Source organism: Manacus vitellinus, unplaced genomic scaffold, assembly GCF_001715985.3.
Source record: "Manacus vitellinus isolate BGI_N305 unplaced genomic scaffold, ASM171598v3 scaffold_97_pilon, whole genome shotgun sequence".
NCBI classification, from domain to species: Eukaryota; Metazoa; Chordata; class Aves; order Passeriformes; family Pipridae; genus Manacus; species Manacus vitellinus.
Genome location: NW_021940906.1, coordinates 77,749 through 90,034, shown reverse-complemented (window position 1 = coordinate 90,034; position 12,286 = coordinate 77,749). Strand labels below are relative to the sequence as shown.

At 52.5% G+C, this 12,286-nt stretch overlaps 1 protein-coding gene across 2 annotated transcripts in view; it reads left to right on the top strand.

Moving 5' to 3' along the window:
- The window catches only part of NDRG3 (NDRG family member 3), a 43,526-nt gene extending 33,566 nt beyond the window's left edge, over positions 1-9,960 (top strand). The window contains exons 8-17 of one of the 2 annotated variants that reach the window (XM_029965300.1): positions 1,025-1,111; positions 1,648-1,704; positions 2,857-2,960; positions 3,341-3,406; positions 3,854-3,905; positions 5,194-5,241; positions 5,911-5,946; positions 6,036-6,087; positions 7,891-7,929; positions 8,430-9,960. In XM_029965300.1, coding sequence (XP_029821160.1) covers positions 1,025-1,111; positions 1,648-1,704; positions 2,857-2,960; positions 3,341-3,406; positions 3,854-3,905; positions 5,194-5,241; positions 5,911-5,946; positions 6,036-6,087; positions 7,891-7,929; positions 8,430-8,608 — 720 coding nt within the window. In that variant the 3' untranslated portion in view covers positions 8,609-9,960. The remainder of the gene's footprint in view (positions 1-1,024; positions 1,112-1,647; positions 1,705-2,856; positions 2,961-3,340; positions 3,407-3,853; positions 3,906-5,193; positions 5,242-5,910; positions 5,947-6,035; positions 6,088-7,890; positions 7,930-8,429) is intronic. The other variant, XM_029965301.1, reaches the window with a different exon arrangement.
- Positions 9,961-12,286: the final 2,326 nt, after the last annotated feature.

The window sequence follows — 12,286 nt, the reverse complement described above, 5'->3', positions numbered from 1 at the left end:
AAGCCCCTTTGCTGGGCAGCTGCCCTTCCTACACAAAGTTCTCTGCTTCCCATTCCCTCCAGTCAGGGTTGAGCCTGGGGCAGTGTGAGGCACTGGTGTTTGGCTGTTCCTTGCTTTCTGTATCTTGTGTAGTTTTCAGCCCTGCAAAAGAAGAGCTCGTGCAAATCAGCCTTTGTGCTCAGCACAGCGAAGTGCCACAAAGCCCTTGCCATGCTTCCTGGACTGTAGGCAGTTTCCTGCTGAGCACAGGGGTGTTTCCTTCTGCTTCACCAATCTGTACAATGGAGCAGGAGAGCTGCCATAGAATCTCAGCCTTGGAGTGAGCCCAGAGCTCAGAGGTGGCTGGTTGCATTAGATTGCTGCATTTGTATTTGCAAGCAGTTGTCATAAGTGCTGTGTACCCATGTTTCCCCCCCCACACAGCCTGAGTTACACTGCAGGGTTTTGGGGGGGCCAGGATGGAGCAGGGGAAGGGGTGTTTGCAGGCTGGGGGGCAGCAGAGGTGCTGTCTATGGAGTAGGTGCCCCTGCAGCTCACGCTTGCCAGGCCTTTGCCCAGGCTGCAGGGACTTGGGAGCCTCAGCACCAACTTCTTTGCCATTTGCCCCATCTCCACTGGGAGACTGCCTCTTTCCTGAGGAGTGGAAGGAGTTGCTCTCCGGGCACAGGAGCTTGTCCAGGTTCTTCACAGTTGTGCTGGATTGGAGCAGAGAGCGTCACTGCTCCCAGCCCTGAGACACACAGGGCCTCAGCAGGACGTGCAGCTGCCCGAGGTCCCCAGGAGCCACTGCCAAGGCCTGCTGGGGCTGCAGGGCTGTGGAGCACTCGGGCCCTCTGTGCCATGGCCGAATCGAGTCCAGTCTGGCTGGGAGCCGATGGCTGCCCTGCACAGAGGAGCTCCCCACTTTGTCTGCATTTCACTGTCCTACACCTTTTGCAAGAAGCTTTCCAGCTGCTGCACCAGCCATTTTTCCCCATGTGGGCTGAATGATCCTTCTGAGTGTGCCTGTGCTCTCTCCCCACAGCTCAGCCACCCCGACCTGGTGGAGGGACTCGTTCTTATTAATGTTGATCCATGTGCAAAGGGATGGATTGACTGGGCAGCATCCAAGGTGAGATTCTGCTTCCCCGCACATCTGCTCTCCGCAGCACTTACTGAGCAGTGTGTAAAGTAAGAAAAAAGGACAGAATACAGGAATTTGTCCATTTCTGGCAAGAACTGTAAAATCTGGTTTCTGTCCCTGCTGCATTCTCAGTCTGGGTGTAGTGTGGCCTCGGCCATAGGAGCAGGGTGGGTGTGATCATATGTGAACAAGAGATGCAGATAAACTGCTTGGAGGTGAGTGGCTCTAAAGCACTCAGCTTTCCTCGGATTTAGTACTCTTGCTTGCAGCTTCATTTGACTGAGATTGAATGGATCTCTTAATTATTGTGGCCTCTTGCAGTTATTTAGGGTTCCAGGTTTCTGGAGAGCTGTGTTGTGTGCGCACATGTTTCTTTGAAGCTTTGCATGCCCATCCAAAACTCCAGGCATTTGTATCTTCTATCACTTGTTATTTTCTTTACTCTGAGGAGTTGCTTTGGAATGTGTAATGAAACTGTATTTCCCAGTTACTCTCCCTCCTCCTCATTCACAGTCACTCTTCAGTTTTCAGGCTGGACAACCAACATAGTGGATATTGTCTTGGCGCATCATTTTGGCCATGTAAGTACCCAGCAGGTGTTAATGTTCCCATGCAACTGCACACGGAGCTCTAACTTCTGTATGTGGCTGCTCCCAGATAGCTCAGGTCCATCAGCTAAGGGTTGCAACAGGTAGTACCATCTTCTCTGTGTGTCAGGCTCACACTGGGGTTTGCATGCTGCAGGGAGCACCACATCCTCACCCCTGCCCTGACTGTCTCTGGGCATGCTAAGGAAGCAGTGTCCCACACACTAGTGGCAGAACTCCTTGTGGTTCCCTGGCCACTGCCTGCAGAAACAAGTGGCAGCCAGTTCTCTGTAGCCAGCATGGAAGCCTTTGGAGTTTGAGTTCAAGATACCACAGATCAGCTGGATCTGACAGTGGTATCTTGTATGCGTCCAGATGTTGACTTGCTGCATTCTGCTCTTCATCTTCCCTTTCAGTTTCAGGAGAGGCAAACCAGCCCCTCCTGAAAACTTTGGATACAGCAATGAGCTGTCTCCCTCCCCCTGGGCAATGGCAGGGCCTGTGCCTTGTTCACACTGTATATGACACACAGCAAATCAGTTCCTGATCTGGAGCCCTCCTGCAATACATCAACCCTGGAAGGAGTGCTTCCTTCTCTGGCACACCTTCCTCCTGCTCAGGGCACATGCTGTTCTCTTCCTGCTCTTGGGCCCCTTCACTCTGTGTGAATTCCTTGCATTCCCTGCTCTCTGTCTCTGTCTCTCTAGGAATGCAGTTTCTTCTTAGAACTAGGTGTTGGAATTGAACTTTCCTTTGGTCCCAGTCTTGTTGCCTACCTATAAAGCTTTGCTTCTTGAACGTTAAGCATCAGTGGAAGACCTTCCTAACCCAGAGTGATTTGTGTCTGTGTAAACATTACCAAGGCTTGGGAGTTAACTTACCCCATCTCAGGATTCCTCTACTCTTGCAGCAGATGAGTGCTGCCAGTTGTAAAACCACAGTCACATTACCAAAGCATGGCAGGTGCCAGGCACGTCACATACCCCTCCTGTCTCCTGGGTACTGATGCACTCTGGAGTTGCTGCCCTCTGTCTCACTACTCACAGGGAATGAGGCACTTTAATGCTTCAGTATTTTTATGACTATTGTTTCTTTACTTGTGAAAGATATTTTTTCCTGTCTTTCAATTCTTCTGCTTTTGTACAGGAGGAACTGCAGGCAAATCTAGATTTGATCCAAACATACAGGCTTCATATCGCACAGGACATTAACCAGGACAACCTTCAGCTGTTCCTCACCTCATACAACAGGTACAGGATAGCTTTTTGCCTGACAGACTGCTCCCATAACTTCCCTGCTCAGTAGATGTGCTGCCATATGTATTATCCTACTGGATATCATGTCAGGGGAACCTTTGTCCTAAGCCTAGTCTTCAGCTGTTATCCTGAGCCAAGCCCAGCCCTCGTGTCTGCCCACACACCCTGTGACACCTCAGTAGATCATCTCTGGGCACACAGCAATGCCATGAGAGTGTGGATCCTATTTCCTGGGGATGACTGCTGGGGCTCTTGCTCATGGCATAACACAGGGAGTGATAACCTGTTGCACTCATGGTTGGATTTTGTGTGCTCCCATGATAACCAGTTTCCTCTGCAGATTTGATGGAGAATAGTTATGTTTTATCTTTCAGTCGTAAAGACCTGGAAATTGAGAGACCGGTTGTTGGTGTCAATGAAACAACTGCAAAAACACTCAAGTAAGTTGCTCTGGATCAGCCTGTCTCAGTTACTGACAGCAGAAAAGATGCTGTTGCTTTCTCAGCAAGAACCCCACCAAGCCCAAGCACTGGAAAGACTGTCTGGGACAGTCTCGGGCTGAGGTGCAGGACTGTCATCTGCAGTGGGGCACAGAGGTGTCTGGAAACCCTCTCATTAAGAACACCCTGAGATTCTCCAGAAGGCAGGGTCAGAGCACATGTGAGCAGCAGCAGTGGCAGGTGGTGTGTGCAGAGGAGACAGTACGGGTGTGTGTACAAGCCCTGGAGAATGTTTTGGTGCAACAAAATGCCGAGATATGCTGTCAGGCAGGAGTTCTGAGGAGCCTTTTTTTGTTAACTTTTCATGAGGCTGTTGGTTCACAGAGCTCAACCTTCTCAGGAATCCCTTCGATGCACTGCAACACATCTGTTTTGGTTTTTGACCAGGTGCCCTGCCTTGCTCGTCGTTGGTGACAACTCTCCTGCCGTGGAAGCAGTGGTACGTACCCATGGACGCTTTCCTCTCGTGACATCAACCCCACAGCTCACTGAGCAACCCTGCGGTGCTTTCACCGTGCCCAGAATCAGTCACAGACAGTGGCTCTTTGTCCCAGGCTCTTTTCTAGTCCCTCAGCTACTCAGTGGTCCTTGGAGCAGCTCCGAGGTGAGAATGGCAGGATCAGAATGAGCACCGTACTCGACACGTGATGCAAAGGGCCCTGTTCTGGACCACGTGTCCTTTGCCTGCAGTTAGGTTCGAGTTGTGAATTGCTGTTCTCTTGCTGTTACACTGAGGCTACCAGGAGATTAAAAATATCCAGTGTGACTCCAATTCCTGTGGTGTGGAGTCCCATAGAGCTCTATTAAAGCACTGCATCATCGGGAAGGCAGCACTTAGGAGCATCTCCTTCCTGTTGTCCTCTGCAGACACCCATAACCCACTTCCCTCCCAGCACAGCTGTAAATGGGGCATGGCACAGTGCAGTGGGGTTGTGGTGGATGTTGCTCCTCCCTGCCAGCCGGTGATCGTGGGGAGACCAGGAGGTCATGAACAAAAGCAGTTGTCTAAAACCATGGAAGAGTGTAGGAATCTATTAAAGCAGTAGCTTGGACCTAGGAAACATGCATGGAGGGCATTTTCTGGCTATGGCCTATTGCCTTTTCGTCACTCTGTTTGATCTGGAAGTCTGAAACAAAGTCTGCAAGTTTTGACTTTGCTAGGATACTATCCCTGAAGATTCCCATTGCTTCCTGACCACAGCATGGGTACAGGGTAAGGTCTTCTGCATCTTGGTGTGACTGTCTGGCTGCCCAGGTTCCCAGCCCACAATAACCTCCCCTGCTGAGGTTGCTTTCCCTATATGCCCCCCACCCATTCCCTCTTTGCAACAGCCTTACATAGGCCATGGCCTCCTTCTCTGGCCAGAGGACTAAGTGATGTCCCTCATGCTGCACTGTGCAGAAGTCTCCTTCCCTCCCTTGCTGTCAGAGCCCAGAAGGTGCTCCAGGGTTTCATGGTGCATTGCAAAAGCAGGGAGTGATTTCACTTGAAGTCACAACTGTCATCACAAGATCCCTTGGATGGAACACCTGGCATTCCTCCCTGGATCTTTTATTCATTGTTCTCTTCCTACAGGCTCTCTGCTTTCTTGCTCAGTCCTTCCTGGCCCCAGAGAAACTCCCATCGCTGAAGACAGCCACTGGCTCTGGGGCAGCTGCCCTGCATTTTCCATCTGACTCTTCAAGTTTTCTGTGTGATACCATGTCCCTCTCTCCTTTTATTCTAGGTGGAATGCAATTCACGTCTTGATCCAACCAAAACAACCCTTCTGAAGGCGAGTGCCACTCCAGAACCATTCTGGCCTGCACAAAGACACTGGTTGTGCCGAGCCCAGCTCCACTTGGGTTTTTGCCTTCCATGCATTTGGCTTTAAGAAGTTTGTCGACAGTCATTTAGAGTGTGTTCTCTCCTCCGTGCAGCCAGAGCTGGGAGGGAAGAGTTTGTCAGGGGGTTCCCGAATCCCTGCTTTACAGCCAGCTTAACCGGCAGGGAAGACCTGCTGAGAGTTAACAGAGGTGCCCTGCCTCCACCCTGTGCTCTGCAGCAACAAATTCCCTTCTCCAGTCCTTGCCCCCTCCCCCATGGCCCTGCAGTGTGCAGACAGCTGCTACATGGCAGTGCAAAGTGGCAGATTTGGGCAGACTGGCTGGGGAAGCAGAGGTGGTGGAGGGTCACTGCTGGCCTTCTACAGAGTGGCCTGAGATCGCTTGGTAGCGTGGCCTCCAAGGTGTGGAGTTCCCTCAGCAGCAGGTCCCAAAAGGTCTGTCACCCAGCCTTGCTCCAGCTGTAGAGGTGAGGTGACAGAAGCCACAGTAGAGGTGAGGTGACAGAAGCACCAGGATGGTGCTCTCAGCGCTGGCGGGTGGGCAGGGCTGGTGTGGTGTGGGATTGTCCTCCTGGGGTGGGAAGGACAGCTCAACCTGCCTTTTGTTTCCTCTTGCAGATGGCCGACTGCGGGGGCTTGCCCCAGGTGGTTCAGGTGAGACACACCTGGCTCTCCCAGGGCACTTAGATGGTACAGAGCCCTTTGTTCTGCTTGCACTAAAGCCACCCTCTCTGTTTCCACAGCCCGGCAAGCTGACTGAAGCCTTCAAGTACTTTGTGCAGGGAATGGGCTACAGTAAGTGGCAAACATAGTTTTGTGGTTTGGAGCAGGGTTGTCATGAAGGGAACTCAGCCTTTCTGGTCCATCCAAGCCCACTGGCATCTGTGTCCCTACCCCTGATCTAGTGTGGTTGCCAGGAGATCCATCCATGCTGGAAAATCAACTAGTGTGCTGACAAGCCTTAGCAACCAGTGTTGTTCCCTGACATGTGTTGGTGACTCCTTTTTGGTTGCTGGTGTTGGTAAAACCTTGTAAGTCCGTCTTCGTGCCAGTCCAGAAAATTGTGTTCCCAAGAACAGCAACTCTTCTGTGCAAACCTTCTCTAAGGGGAAGGAGGGTGCAGCCCCACAGCTGGGACGGGGACATGAGGGCTCTTCCCTTTCTCCTCAGATGTTCCTGTTTCTCTCAGACTCTCACTAGGGATAAGCAATAGCCCGGAACGAATCCCTCTAATGGCTGAACAGGGAGCTGGGTGACTTCTGAGACACCCAGGGAGCCCAGAGAGAGCTGTGCTTTGAGCCAGTGCATGCCCTGCCCTCTGGCTTCCTCCCTGTGCTTAGAGGCAGAAGTCACTGTCACCTGAGTGTGTCAGGCTAACAGCTGCTCAGCTCTCTCCCTTGGTGCTCCTGGGAGACTGGAGGAGAAGGGCTTCTTTACCTCCGAGAAGGGCTTTGCTACTGGGGGATGTCAGGAGAAGGGCTTCTCCGTGCACTGCAGCAGCCCTATCTCGCCTGCTGGGGCCAGGAGCTCCCTTCCGTGGATGATGAAGCTTCAAAAGCTGGAGTTAGGGAAGGAGTTGGTTTGTGTGACTGGCTGACTGTTCAGCATGGCCACCGTGGCAGCTGTGCCACCTGCAATGGTCTCCACACAGCCAACAGTTCTTTGCCACATCATGGTCAGGGCTCAGTGGGAGGTTCTGTGCTTTTCCTCAGACTTAGGAACAGTGTAGGACACTGATGTTCTCCAAGGCTGGCCAGAGGCGCCTGATCCTGCAGAGCAAAATGCTGTGAGAAGGATCCCTCAGCCTCACAACCTGAGAGCATTTCAACATTCATGTCTCTTGTGTTCCTGGTGTTAGCAAAGTCTCAAGTGCTGTCATCAGAAGGACTTCAGCATCACTATGGAGGTCAGCTCTCTTGTCAAGAGCATATGCAGCCATGAGGAAGGACGGGGGCAATTTCCTCCTTCCAGAAGTAGTGGCTCGTCCCAGAATAGTTTTCCCAACTCGTCTCAGAATAGTTTTCCCAACTGGAGAGCATGGTCAGCAAGGCCAGCTCTCTTGGGGAGAACAAGGGAGAAGCAAATCACAGCTAGGCACTGCTCGAAATGCAGGTACCGGTTCTCCAACAGCTGTGCCTGCTGTACGTTGGCTGAAGCAGCTGGACCTTCCTGTGCTGACACTGCAGGTGGAAGGTAACGCCCTGCAGGAGGCTTTTAGCAGGAATCTGATTCTGTCATCCCAAAGACACAGATATCTGTCCCGTGTTGAGTTACACAGGGAGACAACATCTCTGTTGAGCAGGTGTGGGGTGTGCAGTGTGCGGTGGGGAGTTAATGTTGTCAGGTGCATTGTGATTTTCAGCTAAAGGCTTTGCAGACATCTGCCCTGATGAGTTTTTGGGTGAGCTCGGTGTCTCCCTGAGGGGCTCATTAGCAGCTGTTCTCACAAATCCTGGGAGCTTTCAGCACAGCGTGTGAGTGGGGAGCGGAAGGAAAGGTGTCTGGGGGTCCCAGGAGCAGTGCAGTCACTACTCACACGCCGCAACTAATTGGCTCTTTCCTGTATTCATCCCTCTCCTTGTCTCATGTTGTTTCCAGTCCCTTATGTGCAGCTCAGCCACCTAAGCACTGAGTCAGGTACCTCCAACCGTGCGTCCACCTCGGCCCCGCTCTGTGTGCTGGGTGGAACTGTTCTCCGGGTGCTTTGCTCTGTCTCAGCATGTCCTGCTGTGGGTGGGCTGGTCGTTGTACCGTGTGTATGCCATGGGTTTCCACCTTTCATTTGTATTTTGTTGATTGTTGCATGACTTCAGCTCCATGGTTTTCTGGAGTGACGAGACTGACTTTCAAAAGGTCGCCCATGCCACAGCCGCCTTGGTTTGCACAGACACTGGCCGTGACTGCACTTGCAAATGATCAGTTACACTGCTGGCATTGGCTCACCTTGGACCTTTTGAAATTGGGCCTTAAACATCTTGCTTTAGACGTGCAAAGACTTAATTTTGGCGGGGAAGAGTTAGTTTTCTTCCTCACGAAGGGTACAGCTCTTTCTGTGCTTACCCAGTGACATGCCCCAGTGACTGTGGTCTGGCTCCAGGAGCTGCTCCTGCTCTGAGTGCCTGTGCTCTCTCTTGCAGTGCCGGCCGCCAGCATGACCCGGCTGATGCGCTCCCGCAGCCACTCCTCGTCCAGCGTGGGCTCCGGAGAGAGCAGCCGCAGCCGCTCCCATGCCAGCACCCACGGGGAAGGAAGTGTTGGAACCCCAGAAGGAATTGACCTCCAGGTTGCACCTCAAACCATGGAAGTATCCTGTTAGGCAGGAGCCCCTCTTCTGGATTTAGACAGCTCCACTTGCCCCACTGAACCCACTCAGAATCTAGCATTTTGTCCAACATGGCATTAACTGTTCTCTCTAACCTGTGCATGCCCATCCGAGCAGCCACTTCCTTGGTAGTCTGTACTTGGCATTACTTTGATCCTTTCTGTATTCCCTTGGCATCAGAGCCTCTTTAAAACTCGTCGACATTCCGCGGTCTTAGTAAGTCCCGTTACTGTACCTGCTGATGCCACCTCCTGTCTGTGCTGTGTATCAATCCAGATGACAGCCGTTGTCTCCCCTCTTCATTTAAATATAATTTCTGTGGCTTTGTGAGGTTTAGAATTGCTTTGTAGTTGTGCTTCTGCTAAAGGACCCTTGTGGTGCAGTTGGTATGGCATCGGTGGGACGTGGGAAAGCAAGACCACAAGGATGTGGCACTCCAGGTGTTGGAGCAGGCAGTGCTCTGTATGGAGCTGTGCCTGGGGCACAGAGCCCACTGGAAGGTCTGTGTGTTCCCACATGCCAGGCAGCCATGAGAAAAACAAATGGTCAGGAATACTGTCTTGATCTCATCTGTGTGTGTGTTAAGAAGGAGCAGAGTGATTTCTTACCTGAGCCTCCTGAAAGAGCAAATAATTTACCAGTAAACTTCCACTAACAAGGTGCACTATTAACCAAGTACAAGGGATTAAACTCCAGCAGCCCTGGCTCCCAGACCACCTCCACAACCCTCTGCTGACTCAGCAGAAGGGCAGGACGCAGTGACACGTCGTCACTGTTCTGCCCTGGCACAGGTGAATCTTTAACCTTGAGCAGGTTGTGAAATGGGAAGCAGTGCCCCTTGCCAGGTGAAGATCCCAGAATCTCCTGCACTGCCAGCTCTGCCTCCCACTGCTGCTGCCCAGGCAGGGTCTGCACAGGGTGCAGTTACCTGAGGGCAGGAATGTAAGTGACAGCCAGCAATGACACATTCCTGTGAGTCAGGTCAGAAGGGTGAGCAGTGAACACTCTATGCAGGTACTACTTACTGTCTTTGTGGGATTCACAATTTTGCTGCCTTTTTACACCTGGCCGGGTCACCAAGGGTGGACAGCAGATACCTGCTGCATGCCAGGGTCTGGTGTTAATGGGAGAAAAGGGATGAGTGGTCAGGCTGCTGCAGGTCTTGATGGATGAGCAAAACATCCTTTCCTCACTGCTAACCAGCCCTGACCCTCTGGGAGCCAGCTCCTCCCAGGGTCACACTCACATTCTGCTCCATTTCAGGTAGGGAATGGGACCGGGAGGCTCTGCCTGAGGGGAACTTTGTACCAGTTATTGAATAAAGCTATAACTAACTGAGTTTCATTGTTACCCCGTGTGCTCCTGGTGTTTCTCTTGGCAACCTGCACCCCTCTGGGTTTGCCAGTCTGGGTGGCTCCTGCAGCAAGAGGCAAACTCTTCCTCATGGCAGGGAGAGGACTGGGCACCTCTGCACTGGGACAATGTGTTTGGTGGCTCAGTGGCCCCTGGCAGAGGCTGTCCAAGGGCGCTGGAGAGAGCTGGCCTCTACCAAAATGCGACTAGAAACGTCCGGAATGGAGACAAAACAGCAGGTTTGATGCAACACAGGCAAGAACCACCTCCTGACAGGCAGTGCTCAGAGCCCCCTGCCCTCCCTGGAGCAGAGTTAACCTGCAAACCTGTGACAAGGCCACTGCCGTGACATGAGAGGGCAGAGGGCAGTTTGGGTGGCAGCAGGATGTCTGTTGGCACATCTGCCCTGCTGTCAGGTGTCACCATAATCCATGGAGAGCCCACTGGGGCTGGAGCAGGGTTACGGTGCTGGGCACGAGTTAGTCCCAGTCTGGCTGTCTATGAGAGCTGTCTATGTCTGGACTGTCTATGAGACCTTTGGGGGAGGTCATTGCAGGAGTGGGACAAAGTGTTCTTCTGAAGTGCACACTGAATGACAGCTGAGAAATGGGAAACCCTGGCCAGCTGTGTCAATGAATGAGTAGTGGCAGTACAAAGGGATGAGCACAAACAGGCATTTGAATCTAAAGGAGACAGGAGACCATCGAGGAGACCTGGCCCCAGGCACAGCAGGAAGTTCAGCGCCTCTGGATGCAGGTGCTGGATGAAAAGCACCAGGAGAGGAGCCAGTGTAGGTGCAGCACTGGGATCTAACGCCAGCGGGCTGCACCCAGGAACTGTCCTGTCTCCAGCCCCCAAAAAAGGAAACACAATATTTAAATGACAGGGAAATGAGTCAGAGGAAATGATCCTGCAGCAGGGGCAGGTGCAAGCTTGGTGAGTGCTGTTCCTGATGATGTGGAGCACCAAGCTCCAGGCTGCTCCTGGACTAGGAGCCCAGCCTAATACAGAGATGAGATTTTAGCAATTTGGAAGAGGAGTGATTTAGCAGGGAGTGCTGTTGCCATGGTGGCTCACAGGCAGAAGCAAGGCAAGATCTGTAGTGATGGTTGCCATAGATTTTATTACCCAAGAATAACTAGGAACAGTAAACTTGGTTTTACATAAGCAAGTGCTTTTCCTGTTAAAAAGGCAAAAAAATCAAAGCAAAATACAAGGTGAGAAATTAGTTTAGTAAAGGACAGTGTTTCTTTGGGCAGCATGAACAACACCAACTAAATCCAGGCAAGGAGCTTGAGCTCAAGACGGCCTCTCCTGGGCTGGGGTCCTGAACCCACCCAGCTGCTGGGGTGTGAGCTGGATGCCACTGGCTGCAGGGCATGGATGGGCATTCCCACCCCTTGAGGAGCAGCAGGGAGTTTGGAGTAAGTCCCTATAAAATGGTGGAGTGTTTCCCTGATCTCTTTCTGCTGTTGGGAGCTGGGGTGCCCCAGTGGAGGGGGCTCAGCCAGGGAAGGACAGGCAGAGGGAGCCAGCACTTTCCCATGCTCCTGTTCCCTTAGCACTGAATTCCCAATTGCTTAAAACCTTGGGGCAGGTTCATTCAGTGGCACGTCCAGCCCAAGATGCCAAATTTCTGTGTTGTTAAGTGTCTCCTTCAGCAGCACAGGGTGAGTCTGGCTGAGCAGAGCTCTGGGTCACTGATAGAAGAGTGTGACTTGCAGCAATGGGTTGAGGTTTCTGCGTGGGGGCTGCAGGGCCTCAGCTGCTGGGGAGGCTGTGCTGACCCAGAAATCCACGTGCTGCCAGAAAGCCACTTTACCCACTTCAGGCTGGGGAGGGGAAATTGGGGCCCTATTTTATTTTCTAGCCCTGAGCCCAGAGCAGGGCTTGGAGGTGGGGAGGGCAGGTCATGGCACACCAAGGGTTGTCCCCTGCATCCAAAAGGACCCCAATGGTGCTGCACCACCAGTTCCAAGGGCGATTGAATCTTCTCCCAAACATAATCAACCTCTTGCAAAACAGCACTGCCTGAGCTCAGGGCAGGCTTGGGGAGGGTCCTGAGCCCCAAGAGCAGCACAAGGCCCAGAAGCCCTGTTGAACTCAAGTGCATTTCACACTGTCAAGGCAGTTACAGCTGACCAGAAACTTTCAAGTTTCAGCACAAACAGTAGCAGGACTTGCAGCTGTGGCAGGAGGCTGCCGAGTGTCTGTTCCCACAGCGGGGACACGGCAGGAAATGGCGGGGGGGGGAACACAGTCCACACTGCATAGCTGGGCCATGAGCTGTGCAGCAAATCCCAAGGACCTTCCTCAGGG